The sequence below is a fragment of the Coffea arabica genome, chromosome 3e (genome assembly GCF_036785885.1).
Source record: "Coffea arabica cultivar ET-39 chromosome 3e, Coffea Arabica ET-39 HiFi, whole genome shotgun sequence".
Classification (NCBI taxonomy): Eukaryota; Viridiplantae; Streptophyta; class Magnoliopsida; order Gentianales; family Rubiaceae; genus Coffea; species Coffea arabica.
Window position 1 is genome coordinate 2,981,963 of NC_092315.1, and position 26,306 is coordinate 3,008,268.

Sequence of the window (26,306 nt, forward strand, 5' to 3'; positions counted from 1 at the left end):
ATTCTGCAAGGAGGAATCTTCTGACGCACATTAATGCACCACACGATAAATCAATCCAAAATTATGATGCTAGGATTAATGCTGATGATGCTGCCACGTGCACACCCATTTCAATGCATGGTGTTTGGCACTTTGGGTAATAATAAGTAATAAACGAAAGTCCCAAAAGAACAACCCCTTGGAATTTGGGATTAGAGTAGTGCTTAATATGTCTGAATCACTAAGTAAATTAATAGCACTACTTAGGCAGTTAGGCTGGATGGAGGGTTTTTTTTTAATTCCATTTTTTTAATTTTTGTTTTTGTTTTTTTTTTGGTGGTGGTGGTGGCATTTTGTTAATCATAGCACACATGGCTGAAGAAGAGAAAAAGGAGTAATTGTTCATTGCTAAAGAATGGTGTTTGTCTCGAGTCACCTGATTCCTGTATTGCTAAGAATGGCTAAAAATTCTCCCCCCACAACAATTCTCCCTCATCTCCCTCCCTATTGCACGGCAAAAAATACTCCTGCAATTTTGTTCTAGACTACTGAAGCTGAGTATAAAACAGCTTCATTTGACTAGTTAAAAACTGTCACTATGACTTCTTACTTTCAACCATGAGAGAAGGGCTCCTAAGGAAAAACAAACGGACAAATTTTTCTGTGTTAAATTTATCTAGTTAGTCCATCCAATTCATCTTGAATGCTCGGAAACCGATTACTTGTTCTTCAAAGCAGCTATGTGCTTCTCCTGCTCCCTCTTAAGGTACCTCTGAGCAGTTGCATTCACAATCTTAATGAAGAAGTTCATTAGCATGAACCACACCACAGTATTCCAAATTGAAGCAAATGAAAAGTCCCATTTGTTGACCTGATAAGATTTGAAGAAATCCCAGTCATAAGGAGGCAGCCAAACAGAAATAATAACAAAACCAGACCATCAGATTATTACACAATTGGCAAACCACATGCATCATGATGAATGCTAGTACCTTGATATTTGAAGAAACAGGTGGTTTGGTGGCCAGATACTTGTCTTTCATGGCATGAAGCTTGGATATCACATCAGGTAGAATTGATTTAAAACCAGGTACAAAGCTCAGCACCCAAATCAGTTCATTTTCCATCCAATCTAGGAGTTGGTTATTACAGACCAAAATAATAAACACCGTCTGTGGAACACAGAGCACACCGATGAGAACTCAACAGCTGAAAATTCCAAGTACCTAACCGGCACTTTGGCTTAATAATGGACAAACGGATCAAAGGTCTGAGTAAATAACAGTTGAGATCCCATAAGGGAACACACTAGTCAAATAGCGACCTTCATAATAGAACAAGACATGCACAAACCTGTATATGAGTTTTGATAATAGCCTTTCCAACCAATGTTGCAAGAAAAAACTCCCAGAAAGGTATGCCGAATTGCCCACACATTATGCCAGCAAGATCAAATAGAGGATTTGGCACCTACAAGATATACCAAACAATCAACAGAAGTTAATTCTCATAATTGAAAACATCTTGTCCCCTCCCCTCTCAATTTTCTTGGGGTTGGGGGAGGGGGGGGGGTGCGAGGAGGTTACTTTAAGGAGCTAAGACAGAAGGGATAACATACATCCAAAACTCTAGAGGCTGAAATTAAATAACAATCACAAATAACACCTGTAACCATATAAAGTAGCAAACACCTACAGATGCGAGCAGTAAAATTGTGAAGAAGTTCAGATATTGAGCATGTGAGAGGAACCAGCGTTTCAAGATATTCAACTGCCTTGCTAGCATTCCTCTATCTTCAGTTGAGGTATCCAATTCTTCCATGGCATCAATTTTACCACCCGAAATACTAGCTGCAAAAGGATGTAATATTTCTATAAGTACCTCTTACAAGACTAAATTTGTCATATGATATGACTAGTCTTCGTAGCCATACTTCAAACTACTTCAGAAAAATAAGACGCATCATAGGCATAACAAGTTGATTAACTTCAGTATTAGGCATTTACCATCAAAAAGATTAGTCTGATCCAGTACATTGCATGAAGACAAGCCAAGTAGCTACTAAAAATTCAAGATACATCACAAAAATGAGTCCTCATCTACCCAAAACACATAGTTAAGCTCCTTAGTGAGCAGTACGAGATAGAAAATCTAAGTACCTAACCAAAATCACAGTTCAATCGAAGGTCAGTACACTAGGTAATTGTTGTGTTCACCTAAGCCTCAAATTAACTGTAAAAAGATTCACTTGATCTTCATGACAAAGCCTCGATCACTGTAGAAAGACACTTCAATAAAATTCCCCACTTGCAATACCAATTGTCCGATAATAAGTTGGCCTCAGGCAGAACTTAGACACACACACACACACACACACATATAGAATGTCTTATAATGAAAGATCTCACCTGCCCTTGAGATAAAGTAAGGGGGAAGCTCTCCAAGTGCAGTCCCAAGTCCCCACAAAATAGCCTCTAACTGCACCTGAAGTAGTATACTGCTAAGGGGAACCCGTGAACCACGTAAAGATAGAAACACTGGTGGCCCAAATTCGGAGCAATCCTTGCCAAGCCATGAAGGTCCACGTTTTAACTGTATTGTATCGTATGGTGCACTTTTAACGTCCACTCTACCACACTGCACTGCTTTTATTGTGAATAATGCAATATGAGGGCCTAGATAGAGAACAAAAGTGTGCAAACCTGAACCTGCACCCAACAAAACCGGAACTAAAGCATAAGTAATATGTTTCATGTAATATGCTAATGCATGCAAACACTCAAGTCAGGATATGTCAGTGTTGAAGTAATCTATATACACACCTTTTATTGGTTGTCCAATAAATTAGAAGCGATTATTTTTACCAAACAGCTAGGTAATTAGCCCAACTCTCCAGGTAATTAGCCCAACTCTCCTATGCAGAAATAATTGAAAAGAAGCCTAATAGCTCTTTGATTCACACGGGAGAACTTGGACATGAAAACAAAGGTCACCTAAGTAAGAATGCAATGTATTAATACTTTTCATTTTAAGCAAGTGATTTGCTATTTCATTTATTGAAGACAATATTTTTATGAAAACAACTTAAATTTATTCCCATCCCAAAAAAGATCCCCACTTTCGTACAAGATGTAGAACATTTCTAAAAGAAAACTTGCAAGATCAAAGTAATTGACATGCATTGCAAGCAAACAAATGGTATCACCAATGTTGATAAGTGAAGCGTGCAGATGCATTAATAACCATAATTTCCTCTCTTCGAACCCCCTCCCCAAAAATAAAAAAGAAAGAAATAAAGAGAGAATAAGAGATGAGGAAATCATCAGAGAAGAAAGCAATTAACCTCTAAAGACTACAATGCTTGCTAAACTTACCAAGACCAATAGAAGATGCAACACCAAGGGCCACCCACCACAATCCAAACCTTAAATAATTAAGAACTTCTTCAACATGCTACAGAAAGAAAATAAAGAATTCCAACCATCAGCAAAAGGAATCACATATACACATCAATCACAGGGGAAAAACACCCCTTTATTGCAGAATACAGCATTCTTTTGGGAAAAAGCAGCTACATAATTAACCACATAAATTACCTTCTCATGAGGACCATCAATTGTAACAAGCAATATCCCAGCAAACAAAAACAAAGCACTCAAAAGCATAAACCAGCCAGCATGAGCTAAAAGATATGCTGCTGATCGCCAGAGATACTGTATGACAGCTAAAATGAAAAGCTTAATTGTCTTGAATGGTTGTGTAATTAAAGTCAAGTTTTCTAGTTCCTCTTGATGTCTTGCACGAATACCTGCAAAAAATATCATTCTCGTCAGCACAAGAAACTGTCACAAGACATATCTTCCAATTAGATGATATAAAAGAACAATGTACAGCAAAGTCATCAAATCAGCGCAAGAACATATACGAGAAATGGTGCTCCGTCATAAAAACCAGTAACAGAAAATAGATTTTATGGCATATTTGACTAATGAATATATATCAGTTGAATGAAAAGAGGACAAATATAATCCGCAAGTTGCAAACATCCATTGCAAACCATTTTGAGGAACATTAAGTTAAGACTCAAAAGTGTAATGCCAGAACTATGGAAAAATTGTACAAAATTGTTCACAAGGTGTTCTCATTTGACAGAATTGTGGAGACAACTATTCACCAAAAACTGATAATGCTGAGAGCTGTGATTGCTGATGCTAGGATGACGGTATCCAGATCAACAAGAAATTGCCGTAAACCAAGCCATCGCTCATGCCATGTAATCCACCAAAATTCATTGTGTGAAAGGAAGTTGAGTTCCTTGATCCAAAAAGGGTAAATTCCACAATCTTTCCACTTCTTAGGTTAAACTAACAGACACAAACTCCTTATGAGTAATATATTACTAAAATGAAACTTCTGTACAATAACTATTTGAAGAAACAAAGAGTCACGATTGAGAATGTCCATCTTTAGGAACTCTAAATTGGAAAGGCACATCATATTTACATTGTTAAAAGACCCAACAAACTAATGGTTCAGATAGTGATTCAACTAGGATTTCTGAAACATATATTAGCGCAATCGAAGTTCCTAAAAAGTTACACATTTTAAGAGATTTCAGATGATATAACTAGTGAATATGTAATGAAATTCCTGGGAGTTCTGCATATGTATATTGTTAAGACAATTCACCATTCTGTCAAGTGGTTTGGGAACTTCTATACATAAATAAACATCTTTGAAAACAGAGAATTGAAATCGGCCTCCTTACTTCCTTGAGCTCTTAACTTTCTCGTAATCTATTAGTCTTTCCACAGGATTCCCCATGATTGATCTACTTAGTGTAGGAAGGACACTGGTTTTGCATACAAAGAAAATAACCTCTACTTACAGGGGTAAAGGAAGCATCATATTCCTTTTAGAACCTCCAAGTTCCACTACCTCGATGTATTAGGTTCCCACAGTGGACCAATATCAAGCTGTCTAATTATTTTGCAAATATCCCGGCATGCATTGCCAATCCGACGTAAACTAGCAAGCTCAAGAATAGTATGATGGCTCAAATATAAGTGCAAACTTTAAGTAGTCTGAAACTTCTCCTCATCAGTACATAAATACTCAGTTCTGTTTACTACAAGTTTTCTTATGTGCTATATCTACACTTGAGTGATCATCTAATCATGGAAGCACAGGAATCGTATCACCAATTCATGAACCAGATTGGCACTCATCTTTAGGGTAATCAAAAGCAAGCAGATTTGATATCTAGAAGGTCCAGCACCAAGACAGGGCAACAGAGTTTTTCAGATTTAACAGCATAATGGCATGTAAAGACATATTAAATTATCTTGGATTTGTTGGTTCAGTATTAATCAAAAGAAACAAAAAGAATGCTTATCAATCTATGTCCATTATCCCACAACAACTCTACTAAATGTAGGAAATTGCATCTCATAAATGTAAATCTTCACTAAATTCACGATGATTCAGATTCTTCCAATAGTTTGGTCAAAAGTTCTCTCTTTAGAAAGAGCAAGGATCCCAATAGCTGTTAGATCATGCCAGAAGAAATTTCCTTGATCAGTTGATACTAAATTGTCCTCATTCGCAACAAATGTAGTGGGACAGTCTCTACTCTCCAGCCATTTCACGGCAAATGTAGTAGTAGGACCTCATCCGTAACTCCATTTCAATGACAAACAGCTTTTCCATTACAACACTTCTTGTTTGTTACAAGAATTAACTTCAATTCTCTAATAGCAAGATGACACACATCTTAGATAAAGTCAACAAAAACACAAAAAGCAAGTTTTCTGTTACTTCTAACTTCTAGGCAGTTTTCAGCTATTACTACTTCTGCATCACATTGAAACATAGTGATTACTTTCAAAAGCTCAAACAATAAAGACACCAACCCAAGAAACCATTACTGACAAAGCCGTGCAAATATTATGTCTGTTTTCAGAAACTGACCAGAAAATCCGAATAATACAGATCAATGATACCCCTATGATTGAAATTCTGGTCAACCAATATACACCAAAATATCAGCACCGTAACCTCTGTTTGGCATGTCCTCAGCTCAGTAAACCAAAATGGGAAGCAAGCCTAACAACCATATTCAAAATAGAACAGAATTTACGTTCCTGTTTACCACATTTTTTTTCTTCACCTTTTAAACAAATATCTCCAATCAACATCATGATTCTCTCCCCTTTTAATCTATAGTGGCTCCCCCTGAGCTCTCCAATGCACCAAACAGCTTTCACTGACAGATCAAGTCTGATTTTTTTTAAAAAAAAAGAAGCTAAATCCACCCAACCTGTTAAGACGCCATCCCAAAATCACATTCATCACTTGCTAAAATTCACCCAGCCGACCACACAATACAAAAGGCAACCGATGATTAAAATCCAAAAACCCTTTTTTTAAGCGAGCAGAGGGATCCAACAGAAGGCCAATCCAAACCCCCAAAAAAATAATCAGCAAGCAGTAATCAGATAACCCCACTTACAAAAAAAATCAGTAACAAAATTAAAAACTTGCCTGCGACATCTCTCTCTTGAGAAGCAGCAGGAGGAACACTGTTGCCAGGAACTGGCTTATTCTTGGAACCCATTTTCTAAATTTTACTGATTCATACTCCTTTACATGCCATCATCTGTTCTCCCCCCTCTTCTTCAGTAATGAAGATTATGATGATTCAAAGACTGTTGGAATGAAGCGTGTGTGTGTATATGGTTGTGGCTGTTGAGTGAAGCCCAGAAATGAAAGCAAGAAAAAGATTGGATTTTGATGAGAGATCTGAGGCTGGAGAGGATGGGGAAATGTGATGAAGAAAACCAAAAAATGAGTTGAGGAGAACAGCGTGGTGTTTCCGTAAAGATCCACTGTTTGAGCTTCTCTTTCTATCTCACGCACAACACAAACGCACTAAGATACACACGCATAATAAGCAAAGGTTTGGTCTGATGCTAACATACAATACAATACATAAGCTGCTTGTCAATGGGGGAGAGACACTAATAATAGTAGTAAGAGTATCTATGTATGACCCAATTAAGCAGAGGATAATAGGATCAGATGATAACTTAAATAGTGCAAATTCAATAAAACAATAATTTGGGATAATTTTTTAAAAAAAATACTCAAGCACTTTTTTTTAATTTAATGCATAGAAGATAAAAAGATTATTAAAAAATCAATTAACAATGTAAGCAAATAAATTTTAAATATTAAGATTCTCGTCGTAGTTCAAAAAATATATATATAGTAGCTTCAGTCTGCAGTATCTCTGAGACGAGTGTTTGAGTATGATTGGGAGAGAAAGGTATATCTTACACAAAATTATAAATATTTATTTTCCAATCCACCATCTAACTAGCATATCTGTAGATTTTACTCCATTATTCAAAATTTTGATGTTTAGTGTTTTGCTTAACTCATACTTTATTTAGATTTTTTTCCCAAAAAAAATGGTTTGTTAAAAATAGTAAAAGCTTTGCGAGTTAAAAGTTTTTGTAAAATATCACAAACTATTGACTTCCAAATGTTTAATTGAGAATTTAAGGAAAAGAAAAAAGGATTGAGATGGGAGAATTGAATAGATGGAGATCTCCAACCAATTTCACGATGATGTAAATTTTGTTGTTTGACAAAAATATGGGTGCAATAGCTGCTAGCATTCTAGGTATCTCATATTGCCTAAGATTGAAATTGAACTAAAACTTTTAATTTCTGAAACCACAATCTTAACTATTAGATTAAGATTTTCTCGACAATTGAACCATAGCTTATACTAGAAAAAGTTAGGCATGTTTGAATATTAACTTTTATTACTCCAAAAAAAAAAAGCTCTTTCTGCTGATCCAGTAGGCCACTCCCCGCAATCCTTAGAATAAAAGCTCTTTTGCTGATCCAGTAGGCCTAACAAATTTCTCCATCTTAACTTATGTGAGAAAAAAAAAACTACTATTTTGATAATTAATTGGATAAGGCTTTTTTTTTTTTTTTGTTAATTTTTATACCGTGCTCGAATTTGAATCAATCGAGGATCAAGGACAGATGACAAGTGCTACTCCACCAACCAATCCGCATTTGTCGACACACATGACAACTGGCTTCCACAAAAAAAAAAAAACTCTTGGACCTTTCTAGGCCCAATAATCTGAATGCTCAATAGAGCCGCTCGCTAAATCGGATCCTAAATCTCTAAGGGCCTTATCCACCTGCCCAGCTCAGAACTCATGTGGCGTCCGATGGTCCAGTGTCTTTGAGCCATTTGCTGAAGACTTGCTATATAGTCCACAATCTTTTGCTTGGATTTTTCTGGCCCAAGCAATTGGCCGTTAAATGGTAGCGGAGCAATTCGGTTTATTCTTGCGCTGATCATCTTGCAAAGATGAACAAGAATTTGGAACGGGAACTACCAGTTGGCACTCCCGCCATCATTTTTGCTGAATGATTTTTATTTATTAGACTGTACGATAAAACAAACGGTACAAGTGTTATTAACAAAAAAAAAATTGGATGCGATTAACAATTTCCTTTGTAGCCTATTATCACTTTATTCTCGTATCTCCTAACTTGATCAAATCTCTACGTATTACAGATTTGATGGATGCCTCTCATACTGTGCCAGCTGCGAGACATGCCCCCGCGTCTTTGAATTTTGGAGTTTCTATACGAGTTCAAACTTCAAAAAGTTTTTAACACGTTCTTCATTCATGTTCCCGAACATGTCTTTCTTTCCTTAAACAGATCAATGGCTCGGATTACGGGGCTGCTGCTTCCCGGAAGTCAAGGAGAAGATGGTGAAATAATGAGGCTTAAAGATTGCAAGAATAGTCAATAAATTAGTTGAAAATAGAGCAAGAGAGAGAAGACCAAACATCACCTTAATAAAACCATGGGCGAATGCCAGACAGACAACATGACAAAGAGTTTGACTTTTGAGTCGTCTTCTTAATTAATTTGTTTGGACAAAATAAGATAGTATATAATGTCAAATTTGGATGTATGAACCCTTGTCTTTAACTGTTATGGTTTCACACTAGATATCATGTTAGATTAGTTCATCAAATTTCAACAAAGTTCTCGCGGTACTAATCTGGGTTCTTTTTTTTTTTTTTTTGGGTCACTGAAATTAGATAATTTTTTTAGTAGATCTTTGAGAGAGCTATATAGTTTTGAGTGTCCAAAGTTTTTCCCAAAAAAAATTAAGCGTGGTTCTCCAAGTCCAGCACTATAGCTCTTACGTCTAGGCCAACCCAATCTTTGAGAGAGCAAAATGTATGTTATCCTTAAGACAACAAGGAAGAAAAGGATCCAACTTCAAAGTGAAGAATATAGGCAAACAGATCGATCCCTTTCTCTTTGGACTTCTCAACAACCTTTTCTCCTTTAATTTGGGGAAGTCAGGAACACGGTTTGCGGTGGAGGAGAATGTTTGAGGAGGAGGTTCTCTTTTTAATTTCTTTTCTTTCTCTCTTTTTTTTTATTATTATGAAATTAAATTTATCTCTCGGTTTAGATCGCTTTAAGTACTTTAAACTTTTCCCTTTTCTGGATTAATCGTGCTTTACTTATATCTTTCGACATTCATCTTTTGGATGTGATTCTTTGCAGTATAGTCAAGCAAAGTAATGGTATATATATTGTATTGGATTGTTAGAGGACCTGCCTGTTTTACTTTTACTTTTACTCTTTTTTTTTTTTTTGGGTTTTAAAAAAAAAAAGAAAAAGAAAGATCCAGTGGAGGATAAGGTCACAAATTCATGTCGCCAAGGTAGCCTTTGTTTGATTAGGGTAAATTTTCTTGGCCATCTAGGAACGAAGATAAGGATTAGTTTTTTTCGTCAGAAGATAAGGATTAGTTTTTTTTTTTTTTTTTTCCCAAAAAGATAAGGATTAGTTGATTACATGCAGCATGATTCGTCGCTGTAGTACGTACCATGCTATAAAATTAAATAACATGTATCACATGGAAAATATAGAAGCTACTTGGATGGATGGATCCCTCGTCCCGCTAGTCATTCACACGATACAATAAAATAGAGAAAGGAGAATGAAAGGTGAAAAATTATTGGTAAACAATAAATGCTGAAAAAGAAATTCAACTAAAAAACACCAGGTCCTTGAAAGCAAACTACATGTACATGTTGCAGAAGGATTTGTACAAATTAAGTGCTTGGTTTTTTTTTTTTTTTTTTTTTTTCTTTCTTCTTTTGCTTTTCAGCAATATGAGATACTTTAGATTCTAAATTTGAACCACCCACAAAGGATAAGATGCAGCTTAAGATATCATATTAAAGTAGTAAATACCTGCTTGTTAAAGAAAAAAGATAAGATGCAACAACTAATACAAATTAAAGACAATATTGTCAGATATGCACAATCCAAGTCCAAGAACACAATAAGGAAAAAAATAAAAAAAAAACAAGGAGCATGATTAAAAAAACCTAACAATACCTTAAATAATTCACTAGAGTTGAAATGTCCAATGTCAATATGTCATGGTCAGTGAATCCCATCTGCATCACGTATTTAATTAGCCCTTCAAAATCTTACAGACCACCGACGACTATCTTTCTCTCTTTTTGTGTGTGTGTGTTTTGGTGCAAGGCAACATTTATTAAAACACAACTAGTTCAAAGAAGGAAGAAAAAAAATACACAAGTAGTTCCAAAGCAAAAAAGAAGAAAAAATTATCCAAATTTTTTTATTACCAAAAAGAAAAGAAAAGAAAAATTTACCTAGCTCAAATTAGGAGCGTGCAAAATTGAAAAATTTCGATTTACCGATCGAATTCAAATTGAATAATTCACTAGAGTTGAAATGTCCAATGTCAATATGTCATGGTTAGTGAATCCCATCTGCATCACGTATTTAATTAGCCCTTCAAAATCTTACCGACCACCGACGACTATTTTTCTCTCTTTTTGTGTGTGTGTGTGTGTGTGTGTTTTGGTGCAAGTAAACTATGAGCTGGTAAATGACAAAATCATTATTTGATAAATTCATCCATCACTCCAATAATTGTTGTATGGATAGAAAGGCAAAGTTTATTAAAATACAACTAGTTCAAAGAAGGAAGAAAAAAAATACACAAGTAGTTCCAAAGCAAAAAAGAAGAAAAAATCATCCAAATTTTTTTATTACCAAAAAGAAAAGAAAAGAAAATTTTACCTAGTTCAAATTAGGAGCGTGCAAAATTGAAAAATTCTGATTTATCGATCGAATTCAAATTGAATTCGAAATTTTCGAAATCGATAATTCGAAATTTGGCACTGAAATCGAAATTTTTGATTTCAATTTATGCGAATTCGGCAATAGAGTTTTTTGAAATCAGAATTTGAAAAATTTACCTAGTTCAAATGGTCATAATCCATAGTACTATAAGGTTAGAATGCATTAATTGGTGGATATTGCCTAAGGACAGGTACCCCAACTACAATAATAAGTGACAAAATAATTCAAGCTACCAGGACCATAGATTGTTCTCTTCACAAAAGAAGATTAAAACGTGCATTTTGTTCTGGTTTGACTCTTCATTCGATGGGGTATTCTTTGTTTCATACATGGGTTTGTTCATATATGTCTTCTTGTTTTCTAGCTGACCATTAAGAGCCAGCCAGTTGCACATACATTTGATATAGATTTAGTTCCCCATCCCCATGTGTAACACACCTCCTAATATACATTTCATTCATTCGTCCCGACTGTGTTGTGCGTTTTTTAATGGCTGATTTATTAGAAAATTAATGAAATTCCAATGTTTTAATAATAATAATAATATAAAAAAAAAAAAGAAGTTCCCCATCTCCATGTGTAACACATCTGCCGGGGCCTTTCCATCAATGAAGGTTGGGAAGACTTTTTTTTTTTTTTTTTTGCCCTTTCTAATGCCTGCATCCAGCGACGATGAGCATGATGACAGTGGTATTTTTCCAACCATTTAACGGATATAACAAAACTAATATCTGACCCATTTGGCTTACGGAGTGACTGACTTCATAGTAATATTTGTCATTGGGTTTGTCCAATAAGAACCGTGAACTCCAAATGTTAATAGTTTGGATAACAAATGTAAGACATGAACCAGTAAGTGTGAATATTTACACATTTTTTTTGGATTAAACTGGTCACTGGGCACTGATTACAGAAATCCATAACATACTATACCTACCAAATCTGCCAATCCAGTGAATCTGTTCTACAATCTTGTCATTATTCTACAGTCATCTGGACGCTAGCTGCGTAGATATTTTAGGAAATGTTTCCCAGATTCAGAGACTTGTGCAGCCATGCCAATCTCTCATTTGTAAGTCAAATAATTGTTGGACTTTGGAAACCATATAGTATTACGTTCTCGGGATTATGAGTTGGAAGTTTTCTTGGTATGAGGTGAGTTCTGCTTCAATTAATCTATGCTTCCACAATACATATTAATCTGTATAAGTTTGTTTATACAAGTGTAATACGAAGGCGATTGTTGTACATGAGTAGTTCTTGAAACAGAATTCTCTTTTACTTTATCCATCTCCTCAACTCTTTCCCTAGTGCAAAAAAAAAAAAAAAATGTACATACAGAAAGATATCAAGAGAAGATTTCTCAATGTGGAGACTAAACCAAATCAATGATGCATTTAATTTCATTATACATTTGGAAAACTCCCAAACCCTCAATATATATATATATATATATATATATATATATATATATATATATATATATATATATATATATTTTTGTTAATTGTCATCCCTACTCCTACTCTATCTACGGGGAGACTTAACTGAACCTATAGGGACCGATAGGGACAGAACCACCACCGGATCAGACGGGTGCACTACGCACCCGTCTGGATTTGAAGCAAAACCACAAGAGTGGTATTTTGGTGTGAACCCTTGCCTCCCACCCCACCAAGGCCTTAAGGCCTTGGTGGTGGCCACCACCCCAAGAGTATATATATGTATTATGAAATTCTTGTCTTTGAGACTTTCTAGTTAAGAAATCCTCAGGATCCGGGAAACAAATGATCCAAGCTGACGCTCACTCGTCCACGTAAAGCAATAGTATATAGGGTTAAATGCAGAAAACCCCCTGAACTCTCATATGAGTTGCACAATACACCCCTAAATATGTTTATAGGCACTTTGCACCCAAGCTCCACTGAAAAGTAACGGATATTTATACACCGTTTGTTTTATGACCCAAATGACAACTTTATCCTCAGATAATAACTGAACAGACAAAAGCACCCTTCTTCTCCTCCAAACCGATTATGTCGGGCGGAAAGTACAAGGTAAAGCTGAATCTTGAGTTTGCCAAAATCTTTTGCCTTTTACTTGTGATCGAGGAAGAACCAAAGCCGAATGACTGCAGAGGGTAACTAGAAGTGGGCAAAAGACGGTTCGAAGAATTTAAAACAAATGGAATATTTAGAGTATCTCAGCAAATCAAGTAATATGCAAAGCCCTAATTTTTTCTTTATTTAATCGACTTTTTACCCTTTTTGTGTGGATCTGGATGTCCAAACTTATAGTTTTATGCCCTCGTTCTATTGGTAGTTCATTGTTGTTTTTTACTAGTTGGTTTTATGTTCTCCTCGCCATGATAAATTAATGATCGAGAGCAGTGGTCGGTGGTAAACTGTGAAGCTTGCAACTTTTTCCCTTTTGTTCGCCGCTGCTTTCAATCAGTAGTAGAGTTCAAGTTGTGTTGTTTAACGATTGCCACTGGGTTTGTTCCGACATCTAGCTAGCATTCATGGGTGAGTTTTTATTTTTACATTTTTTTTCTTCATTGTTGCTTTCTGAATGTGAGATTTTGACTGTTGAGTTTTGCTATGCTTTTTCCTTTATTGTTTCAGGCTTTTATTTTTTTGGTATTTCAAGTAGCTCAGAAATTTGTTCATTTTTCTCTGTAATTTTTTTTTAAGTCTTTCATTTGGTTGTTAGCTAATTTATTGGGTTGGCTTTGGTTTTTTAATTTGTGGCTTTGCTCTTGCGCATCTTCTTTTCACTTTTTTTTTTCTTTTTGTTCACTGTTGGAACACAGCTTTTATCTGACTGCACTTCCCTTGGTTGAGGCTTGAGAGACCATTTGTATTGCTTGTGCTAATTTAGAAGTTTTTGCTTTTATGTAAAGTATTTTGAGTCAATTATTTTCACCATGGTCAAATCATTGTTCTACGGTTGGATGAAATATTTTTTGAGATAAAGATAAGCCATATTGAAGGATTAGATCACTTGAGCTACAACTATGTGGACTGTGTTCCATGTGAGTAGAAGAAGAATTGTGCATCTGTGAAGAAGAGGAAATACAAGGGGGGAAAATGAGAAGTGATGGTAGGTGGTTCTCATTTATATTCACTGGAAGGAGGGCAATTCTGTCAGCAAATTCAACGGATAGAAAGTGGCTTCCACGCGTTTTATTTAACCGTGAAATATGTGAACGGTCATTTTCTCAGGGTGCAAAATGCCTATAAACATATTTCGGGGTGTTTCGTGCAACTTCCATGAAAGTTCATGGGTGTTTTCTGCATTTAACCCTAGTATATATACAGTAGTACTATTTACATAGTACATTTCCATCTGACATGTTTTGTATTATCAGTGGTTTGATGGTGACCAGTTAACAATTTTCTTTTCTTGATCTAGTTTGGAAATGTTTTGTACAAGCAACAATTTGCTCCATTTCTTGCCTAGTTATAATTAGTGAAGATTGTGATCCAGGGATAAACATCTCCATGTAATTCTCCCCCAACTGTCCCGAAAATGAAATTTGAAGAATATTAAAAAAAAAATTGGATTGACTGTGACTATTTAGGTAGTACCTGAACATGTAGTACATGTATTTAGGTAGTACATGTAATTGATGCGTCAACATTTATTTTTTCCCTCGGCCTCCCATTTTCTGGACCGCCAATTGAGAGCGGCGAAGATACATATGTCATGCCAAGGATACTTGTCATCACAATTCACACACCAATGCAATGAGATGAACCACATTTAGGCCAAAACCCCGGATGGAGTACAACTCCTCTTAATTTGGTCGATCTTTAAAGCTTTTCAGAATTAGGTCCTATCCTTTTGTAGTACCTGAAATTCAAAAGATCAATCTTTGCATGCAAATTTCTTGAACTTTGGATATAACAAGAGTACAAGGACGAAGGAAGCCTCCCATTGGTTGCTTGATCGAGAATGCTATGGGGTTAATTTTTCTTTTGGTTTTGAGAACTAGAGAAAGGAAATGGAGCATTGTTTTGACAAATTTGCAAGCAAATAAGTAGGGGTGGGCGCGGGTCGGGTACCCGCCCTATTCATCATTTGGCTGACCCGACCTGCACCTTACGGGTCAGCCATTTTCTGACCCTTACCCGCCCCGCATATCAGCGGGTACCCTATAACGGGTACCCACTGAGATAGGGTCGGATCAGCGGGTACCCACTCCGCCCCGTTTATCATTTAATTTTTTTAAAAAAATGATTTATATCAATTTAATTTTATATTTTACACATTCATCTAAGATTTAATAATTTTTTTTTCTAAAAAAAGGTTTCCCACCAAGAAACAAGCATATGAAGAGAATATAAGATAAAGGAAAAAAATTAAAAGAATTCAAAATCAATAAAAGTTTGAAATAAGTAGCACAGTTTTTAATATATATGTTCCACATTAATTAAACTTTTTTCTATAAAATATAAGATCATGACCTTTACAAATGAATCTTATAAATAAACTATAGTCTCTCATATTTGTAATGCAATTTGTTCAATAAAATTACTTATTTAGTTCTAACTTATTATTTTATAGTGTGTGTATAAAAATAAAAATAAAAAATATATATATATACGGGGCGGATCGGGTACCCGCGGATTTTTAATTATGTGACCCTAACCCGCCCCGCATCTTAGCGGATACCCGACCCTCTTTTGACCCGATCAAATAATAAAAATCGGATACCCTAATTTTCGGATCGGATCGAATCGGATATGACGGATTTTTGGGTTAGCGGATAATTTTGCCCACCCCTACAAATAAGCACAGCCCAGCAGGTCTCGATGGCCTTGATTTTACTATTCCGCGTCAGTCACCCACTAAACTCTTTCCTCGCTAAAATGCTTCATCTGGGCTTCGCGGAACTGATCGATTTTGATCATTCCAACCGACTCTTAATCTTACGTAATTTACTCGATTAAGCCCAGTGAGATGATCATCAACCCTAAGAAATACAGATAATTCCCGACCGAAAAGGGTTGACTACCCTCATCCGTATTACTTGTACTTCTCTTTGGTAGTATATACTACTATACAGCAATACTTTTCTTTCTTGGAGTCAAGATAAGGAGGGATCTGAAACAGTAATAAGCTACAAGTGCTGTAACTGTACAAGCACAGCCCATGTGGTAAAGTGGTAACTGGTAGGTACTTACAGACAAAAATGGGAGACCTGAATCCTTTTTTGCCCAACCAACAACTCAATCAGAGGAAACATGGGTAAACTGACATGCATGCCATGTATATTACAATAGTAATCAACATCAAAGTTATGTTCACCCTTTATGCCAGATAAGATGGCCAAGTTGGAATCAGGTCCTTCCAATTGATAAAGTGACAGAAAGAATAAATGCATATTGTTACTTTGAAACTTCCTTCTTGTTGTATACCCCATTCATTTGTATGATTTAACCCCACCACCACCTGCATCGTAGTCTTCATTAATATCCATCCCTCCCAAAACGTTGAACATTCAAACCACATGCTTAGTTGGTCTTAAAAATTTCAGGTCCACTCTCAAGTCAATAATTACATAGAATATTGCTGTTAAAATTGCTAGTACTATTCTTACCAGGTGAAGCCATCTTCTATATAAAGCTTTATGTATTCCTTCATTTCATCTCACTTCAAACACTTTCTTGGATTTTGTATTTCTCTGTCCTGAGAACCTTTCTAGTTTCTTGCAATGGGGATTTTCCCACCATGTTCTTCTACTGATATGTTGGGGAAATTGCTGGAGACGGTTTGTGGAAAGAATCGAGACAAACCCATAGAAATTGAGAATGGAGAGCGCCCAAAGATCAAAGGGACTGTCGTTTTGATGAAGAAGAACATTTTGGACGTGAAAGATGTTGGTGCCTCTATACTTGATAGACTGCATGAGCTCTTCCACAGAGGCGTCTCCATTCAGCTCGTCAGTGCTGATCAGATTGATCCAGGTAATCTTGATTCTGTAATTTTTCTGTCACTAACGAGTCTCCTAATTGGCTTGGTTCTTCAGTTGTATGAAGAAAAAAGAATCCCTTTTGTCCTTTCTCCGTTTGTTCTGCAGCAAAATACAACTGCAGATTATGCATGAAGTGAACCAAGACATTCTGATTTACTGCAATAAGTGGCGGATAACTTACAACTGCAGCAACCATTATTGTTATTATTTACTGTTGCAGAAAACGGGAGAGGAAAGCTTGGAAAAGCAGCAATCTTGGAGAAGTGGAACGCAACACTCACATCAGTATCAGCTACAGATGTTAAATTTGACGTCAATTTTGAGTGGGATGAATCCATGGGAGCTCCTGGTGCTCTTATAGTTAGAAACCACCACCATAGTCAGTTCTACCTCAAGACAGTCACCCTGGATGATGTTCCTGGACATGGTCAACTCCACTTTGTCTGCAATTCTTGGGTCTATCCTCAACATCGTTACAAATACAATCGTGTCTTCTTTGCTAACAAGGTAATTTAGCCAAACATGCAAAGCAGCAAAAACAATAATAGATTTGTTAGTTTCATAGAGTAATTAACTGCTTTTATATGTGAGTTTCATAAGGATAAGCATCACTAGATTGTCCTAAAACTGATCATTACTTAATAGCTACAGCACATACTTAGCTGTCATCTTTCATTTATTGCTATGATAGCTAGGGATGAGACAAATAGCCAACAGGGTTTGATATAAAGGAGTGGATGTTGTGAGTAGTAACCAATTTTTCAAACCTTAATAATTGACAATTTAATTATCATGTTTAGCTTTTTGGTGGCAGACTCACAAGCATCTTTTTATCCTATCGGGCCAAGATAAGTCTCCTTAATATAATTCATTGGGAAATTGGAAGCAACACCTGCTGAATGTCATTATTCTTGACAGTTGACAGCACAGCCAAGCCCATAGTAGACATTTGCTAAATTTACTGGTTCTGGGTAGGATAAAAGGACGTTCTAGCCATATCACAGAAATGAGACGGAAAAAATCATTGACAATTCATGGAATTACTAAAATTGATGGAAAACAATAAGCAAAACTAACTAGCAGATCCACATTCCTATTTCCAGACATACCTGCCAAGTAATACACCAGAGGCACTGCGGCCCTACAGAGAAGAAGAGCTTGATAATCTTCGAGGAAATGGAACGGGAATGCTTAAAGAATGGGATAGAGTTTATGATTATGCATACTATAACGATTTGGGAAACCCTAATGGGGGACCGGAACATGAACGTCCGGTTCTTGGTGGATCTAAGCAGTATCCATATCCCCGCAGAGGAAGAACAGGTCGTGCACCAACTAAAAAAGGTCAGCATCATAAACATATATGCAGTGCTCAATGATATTACGGCTTTCAGCCAATAGACTTCCAGAACTTTAATTTGGACAAAGTAGTTTTGACAAGAAAGTATTCTGATCAACTTGTTTTCCATTGGCCTTACAGATCCCACAACAGAAAGCAGATTGCGGCTTCTAGATTTAAGCATTTACGTTCCAAGAGATGAAAAGTTCAGTCACGTGAAATTTGCAGATTTCATTGCCTATGCTGTTAAATCTGTGGGTCAGGTGCTGCTCCCAGAGGTTGCATCTGTGTTTGACAAAACTTTCAACGAGTTTGACAGCTTTCAAGATGTATTGGACCTGTATGAAGGAGGAATTAAGCTACCTTCTCGTGCTATGGATAAGCTCAAGCACTGCATCTCATGGGAGCTGCTCAAAGAACTTGTCCGTTCCGATGGTGAGGGAATGATGAAATTCCCAGTTCCTAGTGTAATCAAAGGTACTTCAAGACCACTTCTGACAGCTAGTTTGGGTTTCCCAATCTAGAGCCTTAATTCTTCTTTTATAGAATTAGATTCATACAGATAATTCATATAAGTTTCATGTATTCTGATAGCCTGACCTACATGGGTATTTGCATTCTTGCAGAGGATAAAACTGCCTGGAGAACAGATGAAGAATTTGGCCGCGAAATGCTAGCTGGAGTAAATCCTGTAATTATCCGGAGTCTACAGGTAAATTAACCTTCCTTAGACTACCTGTTTCATGCTTAATGAGTTTCAGATCAAAATGTTGCCTGATTCTTTCTCTATCAGGAATTTCCACCTACTAGCAAGTTAGACCCCATAGTGTACGGCAATCAGACCAGCACAATCGGAAGGGAGCACATTGAGAAAAACATGAATGGGCAAACTGTAGATGATGTACGCTATTGGTCCTTTTAATCTTGTCAATGTAGTAGCTAGACAGAAGAAGAAAGTTGCATGCTCCATGCCTCGGTTCATTTCCCTTGTGTTTATTCACGCTTAACTTGAAGTTGATTTGACATCTTTATACCTGCAAATTCAGGCACTGAGGCAAAGCAAACTATTCATATTAGACCATCATGATGCATTGATGCCATACCTTAAAAGGATTAACACAACCACCACAAAAACCTATGCCAGCCGCACCATCCTCTTACTCCAAGATGATGGTACACTGAAGCCACTAGCAATTGAGTTGAGCTTACCACATCCACAAGGAGACAAACATGGTGCCCAGAGTGAAGTATTCACACCAGCTGAACATGGCACTGAAGGCTCAGTTTGGCAGCTCGCAAAGGCTTATGTGGCTGTAAATGATTCTGGCTACCATCAACTCATAAGTCACTGGTGCGTTTACTGTCAAAGCAGAATATTCAGTGCTGTATAAATTTAGAATCTTAACTAGTGTAGTTCAATTTGCTGCAGGTTGTACACTCATGCAGTGATAGAGCCATTTATAATTGCAACCAACAGGCATTTAAGTGCGCTGCATCCAATGTACAAGCTTCTGCAACCCCATTTCAGGGATACAATGAACATAAATGCCTTGGCAAGGCATACCCTCATCAATGCAGGTGGGGTACTAGAGATGACAGTCTTCCCATCAAAATTTGCGCTGGAGATGTCTTCTGCTGTTTATAAGAATTGGGTTTTCCCAGAGCAAGCACTCCCTGCTGATCTTCTTAAAAGGTTAGATGAAATGGCTTTTACTGTAAAATCAGTACGAACCACACTAGTATTGATTTTTCTCATTAATAACTTGTGTTTCCTCTCTGCAGAGGAATCGCAGTTCCAGACTCAACTAAGCCCCATGGCCTCAAGCTCCTAATAGAAGATTATCCTTTTGCTGTTGATGGGCTCGAAATTTGGTCAGCAATTGAAGAATGGGTCAGGGAGTACTGCTCATTCTATTATCATAATGATGGCATGGTACAAGGTGATTCTGAACTCCAGTCATGGTGGACAGAGTTACGCAATGTTGGACACGGTGACTTGAAAGATGAGCCATGGTGGCCTCAAATGCAGACAAGAGATGAACTTGTTCAAGCATGTACTATCATCATTTGGATAGCTTCTGCTCTTCATGCTGCAGTAAATTTTGGGCAATATCCTTATGCTGGCTACCTTCCTAATCGTCCAACTGTGAGCCGCCGATTCATGCCCGAGCCAGGCACTCCTGAATACGCTGAGCTCGCGTCAAACCCTGACCTGGCATTCCTCAAAACCATTACAGCTCAGTTCCAGACCCTCCTCGGCGTGTCATTAATAGAGATACTGTCACGACATTCTTCAGATGAGATTTACCTTGGTCAGAGAGACAACCCCGAATGGACTTCAGATACCATACCACGAGATGCATTTACTAGATTTGGTGCCAAACTGGTAGAAATTGAGAACCATATACTTGCAAGGAACACTGACAAGAAATATAAGAACCGGACCGGCCCTGTAAAGATGCCTTATACCTTGCTAATTCCTAACAGCTCTGATTATAGCAAGGTTGGAGGACTTACAGGCAAGGGAATTCCCAACAGTATCTCAATCTGAAGCGCAAAAGGACCGTACCTGGAATTTGAATCGTGTAGATATCAGGAAGCTATACATACTCCAAAAAATATTTTTGGCTTGCCAACTTTTAAATCTCCCAGTTTTATGCAGAGTTTTGTCACTTGTTCTTCTTCTTGTTACCTTGTATCAATTACTGTAGAAAATCGTTGTTTACCTGTTTGTGTTTCTTTTCCATTGTGATCTCTTGTATCCTTTGCTGTATAAAATCGTTATTTACCTGTTTGTAGAAAATCGGCGTTACCTTTTATCCGGACTATGATACCAAGCACAATTTTGTGTGATTAAATTATGTCAGCAACCAGAATTTGAGGAAAACAAATGAAAGCACCATTAATTGGTAGGGATCCGTCTCTAATAGACCAATACCTTTGTCTCTTATCATGGCAGCTTCACACTTGTACCGTGGCATTTTGCAAGTTTATGTATTCCATAACCTTTTAGACAAAATGTTGAAATTGATGGAGACTACATTCTAAATACCTGCCATAAGAATTCGAAATGACCAAATTGGGTCAACTCCACAAATTTGTTGTGATGAATTAGTACTAATGCCACCCGATTGCCAGGAGTCCTCCTGCTTTCCGCGAATTATGGTTGATCCAATCTCATCACTTCCAAAACTTCACCCTTTCTTTTTTAAGTTCAAGAAACTTCACCTTCGATGTATATGCAAAATGATCAAACCTTTCCTAGTACACTTCCAATGAAAACAGACCACGATTTATGAGTACTTTTTCTCTGTAATGCTTAAAGGAATTTTATGAAGCAATTCATGCAAGAGAGTTCGTAATCCATGCTTCAGTACATACGCAATTTGGGGACAGATTCATTCACCAAAACATTCAAAGCAAAGAGTACACGACGCATCAAATCATGAATAAAGTCTAAGACATGGCTCAGACTACGTAAGTTTTGTACTACTTTTTTTTTAAGCAAGAAAAAACAAGAACAGTGAATTCTTGCCAGGCTCTTTACTAATATGAATCTGTCACATATTTCATTCCAACTGTAATAGAGAAAATCCCTTAAATGCTTTGAAACTAATGAGCATCCTAAACTAGAGAACAACAGAATAGCATTATATAACTGAAGGCCTCACAAATTTATACTAGTAAGTATAGACACATTTGTCACAGACAAGATTTCGCGCCCAATTTTTTGAAAATAAAATAAATTTATAGGTTATTGAGAAAATTTGAATTTATTTGAAAATGATGAGCGAAAAATGAGTTTTTTATTTTAGAGAATAAACAAAAGAAAAGGGGCCTAAAATGGGACTTAAAAAGTACGACGGTTTTGGTCCAAAATAATAGTTTAAAAGGGGTTTTTAGAAAAAATAGGAGTCGCCACTTGGTATCGAGTTTAGGTGTACCAAATCACCTAAAAATGTATTTTTGATAAAAAAAAAAAAGATAAAACCCTTTTTAGATGACTCCAAATTTTTGAAAACAAAAGAAAAGAGTTCGGAAGTCACGGTTGAAAAAAGAGAAGGCAAAGATTTGATAGAATCAAATCTAAGGCACCCTTTCAATCTAACCAAAACTAGTTGAAAGATTTAGTCGAAAATTTTCTTAATCTAATCTATAAAACTTATCACATTTGGATGTTTCAACATGAATGCAAATCTAGATTTAAAGAATATCGAGAAGGTCGAAATATCTCTTCAAAATTTAATTGGTGCGAATCACGTTAATTGTGATACCCAAAATGATTCTTAAAAGATGTCACGAATATACAAAATATGAGACTTGAAGAAAAGAAAAATTATAATATATAAATATACGTGATTTAAAGGAGAGGAATACAATATAACGGGTACGGGAGACTAAGATTTGTGATTTCAATTTTCCTTTTTATAGAGAGGATGAGAGCGTGTTAAAACTAACAAACCACATTCATTCATTTCCCATATTTGAAAAATGAGTCTCTAACCCAATCAAGTGAATGGACTAGCCTACATCTAATTTTTTTTTAAATGAAATGCAAGTCTAAATGTCATGTTTGGCGCACAAAGGGACAAGAAAATATCCTAAAAATGAAGAATATGTATGAAATGCGATAAATGTCACACAAAATGTGAATCTAGCATGAAAACGGTTTAAAGGGTCTAACATTAGATTAACCCATTTTTACAACTCTTCACTAGCGTTGGACTAGTGAGAAGTCAGGGAGAAAGGTCACAACTAGTGTTGGACTAGTGTTGTGACGTCATGCATTTATTATAACTAAATAAATCATATAAAACATAATTAAAACAAGTAAACACGTAAAACACATAGAACACATAACACATAAACATAATATCTAGATGCAAAAACCCTAAAAAAGTGAGTAAACACGTAAACACGCAAGTATACAAGCATACAAGCAAATAAACGCAAATAAAAGTCTAGCTATTACATTTATCTAACTAAATACATTTTTGGCAAAATTAAATCCTATCTATTACATAGCCTAACTAAATACATGTCTTGAGCATATATCTATTACAATTTGACATTTAAATGCCTCTCAAATAATCATCAAAATTAAATAAAATAAATGAAATTTAAAATGAATAATTAAAAGAAAATCATTCAAAACATGCAATTACACATAAAAAACACATTGTAGCACATAAAATAATTTAAAATAATAAAAAAGATTACCTTCCTTAAAGTTTTGGTTAAATAAGGTGAAATTTGTCCTATTTATGCTTTAAAATCAACAAAATAATCAAGACACCAATTTAATTATAAAGAAATAGAAATAATCATGAAATCTACCAATTAAAGCACTTAAATGAAGTATAATTAACAATTAAAGAAGACAAGTAACTTATATTTAAGAAATCAAAACTGTTAGAGACCTAATTGTAAAAATTAAGAAAGTTTTTAGGGTTAAATTATAATTATTACAAATATTAGGGATTAAAATTAAAGACAAATAAAGTTTTTGGACCAAAATATAATTACATTAGGGACCTAATTGAAATAAATATAAAGTTATTAGAGCCACAATAAAACTACTCAAAAGTCTAGGGGTTGAAATGCAATTAATGTATCCTGGTTTGACCAGAAAATGGCCTTGGGCCATCATTTTTATTAGCACTTGGACCAGAACTACCCTGGCCCAATCCAAAATCCAAGAAACAAATGCGGGCCTGCTATCTTTTGACCAAGAAAAAACCCAACAAAAAATGTTGGATTTTAACCTCCTAAACCCAAGTCAAAACCCAGAAAATAAGCCAACAACCCATTTGCCAAACCCAAACAAATAATCCTAAACCAATTCTCATCTTAATTTACTAAAACCGAACAAAATAAAAAACCAACTAAAAAATTATTAAACCCTGATTATGCCCCCAAAGCCTAGAAATAATTTGCTTAAAAGGCACATTTAAACATGCAAAAGATGATTAAAACTTAACAGGGGAAAAATGATTCAATTGCAGAAGTTTTTGGGCTATAGTAAAATTAACCAAAAGTTTGGGGTCAAAATAAAAATTTTGAAAGTTCTTCATGCACGCTTCGAAAACAGCTTTTGAAGTCATCTTCTACATTCTTTCTTTATTTCATCAGCACGCATGATACCAGTGGCGTATTTACACTGGGGGCACTGGGCCCCTTAAATTTCTATGATTCCTATAAAAATTTGATGTAATTTCAACTGTGCCTACTGGAGTTTTGTGTATCTATTGGTTTATAGACCCTCACTGCCCTCTTAAATTCTATAATACCTATAAAAATTTGATGTAATTTCAAGTGTGCCCTCTGGAGTTTTGTGTATTTATTGGTTTATATGCTTTTAAAGTTATTTTTTATTTTATCTGCTATTACAGCGACCGTAGAAAGGGTTTTTTCAATGATGAATATAGTGAAAAATCGGTTACAAAATAGAATAGGAGACACTTGAATGAATAATTGTTTAGTTATTTATACTGAGAAAAATATATTTCGTGAAATTCAAAATGAAAAGGTTGTAAACCGTTATTAAAATATGAAAACTCGTCATGAGCAATTGTAAATGGTTTAGTTTACTTTTGAAATAAAATTATTATTACATTAATAATTTTGAGTTTGTCTTTTGATGTTTTTTGTGAAATATATGCATCATTTATACTTGTTGGTGAATATTTTTTTCCTTAAAAAACTAAAAAAAGAATAGGTAAAAAATTTTAGAGTTGCTTTTGTCTCCGCTGAAAATTTTTTTCGGCTCCGCCACTACATGATACCACCAAAAATCATCAAAATTTGGACCAAAAACAAAATCATCAAAATTTGGACCAAAAACAAAATCATGCAACCCAGAACTCAACTTTACCACATTTAACATGAGGCTATAACAGATCTAAGCTAAGGGGTTCATGAAAAAGAAGAGAAAAAAAGAGAAAAACATATCAAAGAAGAAAGCAAGAAAAGGTGCAGCGAGATTCTAACTCATCCGGAACAAATTTGAGTGAAACGAACGAGAAAGGATGAGTGATGTTACCTCTAATATTTCGCAGCACCGAATAAATGGGAAGAATTCAACAAAAATACGCGTTCCAACCTGGATCAACCAACCCACACTTTTGCTACAAAAAACTTCAAGAACTGGCGAGCTAATGAGTTGGGAGCTTAATTCGAGAGGCTTGCAGGTGTTTTTTCAGGAAACTTTCAGCATGAAAACTCCTCTAATATGTCCATAGAGTATCCAGAAATCACGAATCAATCCAAAAAAGTCAAGAAAAAGATGAAAATGGCCTCTGAATAGGACTGCCCGTTCAACCTGACTCAAGTTCTTACAAAATTTTTCTGCACTTTTTCCTCCTCCTTTTTCTCTGTTTTCGCTCCTTTTTTATCTGTTTTTCTTTCTTCCGCCGCCTCTCACTATTTTTTTCTTTTTTTTTCCTACCCTAATGGTTGCATTTTATCTCATTTATAGGATCAAAACGCCCCCTCACACAAAACCTAGAAGCAAAGGTGGAGATTAGAGTTGGGTTTCTTGGCAACTTTAAAGCCATTGGATGGCTTGATTCCAGAAGATTCTTGATGTTTTCAGTTAAGATGAGTTGGCATTGTACTGAGAGGCTTGAAGGGAAAGAAAAATTGCAAAAAAAATGGGTGGAAATTGGATGAAAAAATGCAGCTGCAGTTAGTGTACTATGGCCTCGTCTATGGCCATGTACTGCTTGAGAAGAAACCAATGTGTGCTATGCATGCGCGCGT

General features: G+C 35.9%; 2 protein-coding genes and 2 long non-coding RNA genes across 5 annotated transcripts; 2 read left to right on the top strand and 2 right to left on the bottom strand.

Moving 5' to 3' along the window:
- Nucleotides 1-355: 355 nt before the first annotated feature.
- LOC113738239 (vacuole membrane protein KMS1-like) lies at nucleotides 356-6,933 on the bottom strand. Of its 2 annotated transcripts, XM_072084322.1 has the most exons (8): nucleotides 6,523-6,933; nucleotides 3,576-3,787; nucleotides 3,354-3,432; nucleotides 2,388-2,687; nucleotides 1,675-1,829; nucleotides 1,333-1,449; nucleotides 972-1,151; nucleotides 356-850 (listed from the first exon to the last, which is right to left on the bottom strand). In XM_072084322.1, the coding sequence occupies exons 1-8, from the start codon at nucleotides 6,593-6,595 to the stop codon at nucleotides 698-700; spliced, it is 1,269 nt and encodes a 422-aa protein (XP_071940423.1). In that variant the 5' UTR covers nucleotides 6,596-6,933; the 3' UTR covers nucleotides 356-697. The 2 variants fall into 2 exon arrangements, with proteins under 2 accessions (XP_071940423.1, XP_071940424.1); XM_072084323.1 differs by lacking the exon at nucleotides 356-850 and having other exon boundaries at nucleotides 1,099-1,221; nucleotides 6,523-6,736.
- A 6,223-nt stretch (nucleotides 6,934-13,156) lies between these two features.
- On the top strand, nucleotides 13,157-14,714 carry LOC140038849 (uncharacterized). The gene is made up of 2 exons (XR_011842387.1): nucleotides 13,157-13,441; nucleotides 13,570-14,714. It is a non-coding gene; the product is annotated as an uncharacterized lncRNA (long non-coding RNA).
- A 2,035-nt stretch (nucleotides 14,715-16,749) lies between these two features.
- On the bottom strand, nucleotides 16,750-25,964 carry LOC113734118 (uncharacterized). Its single transcript, XR_003459226.2, has 5 exons — nucleotides 25,588-25,964; nucleotides 21,598-21,814; nucleotides 18,316-21,334; nucleotides 17,388-17,705; nucleotides 16,750-17,305 (listed from the first exon to the last, which is right to left on the bottom strand). It is a non-coding gene; the product is annotated as an uncharacterized lncRNA (long non-coding RNA).
- LOC113738240 (probable linoleate 9S-lipoxygenase 5) lies at nucleotides 16,946-21,260 on the top strand. Its single transcript, XM_072084324.1, has 9 exons — nucleotides 16,946-17,198; nucleotides 17,427-17,713; nucleotides 18,310-18,550; nucleotides 18,687-19,022; nucleotides 19,172-19,257; nucleotides 19,339-19,446; nucleotides 19,592-19,896; nucleotides 19,975-20,238; nucleotides 20,328-21,260. The coding sequence occupies exons 1-9, from the start codon at nucleotides 16,946-16,948 to the stop codon at nucleotides 21,094-21,096; spliced, it is 2,649 nt and encodes an 882-aa protein (XP_071940425.1). The 3' UTR covers nucleotides 21,097-21,260.
- Nucleotides 25,965-26,306: the final 342 nt, after the last annotated feature.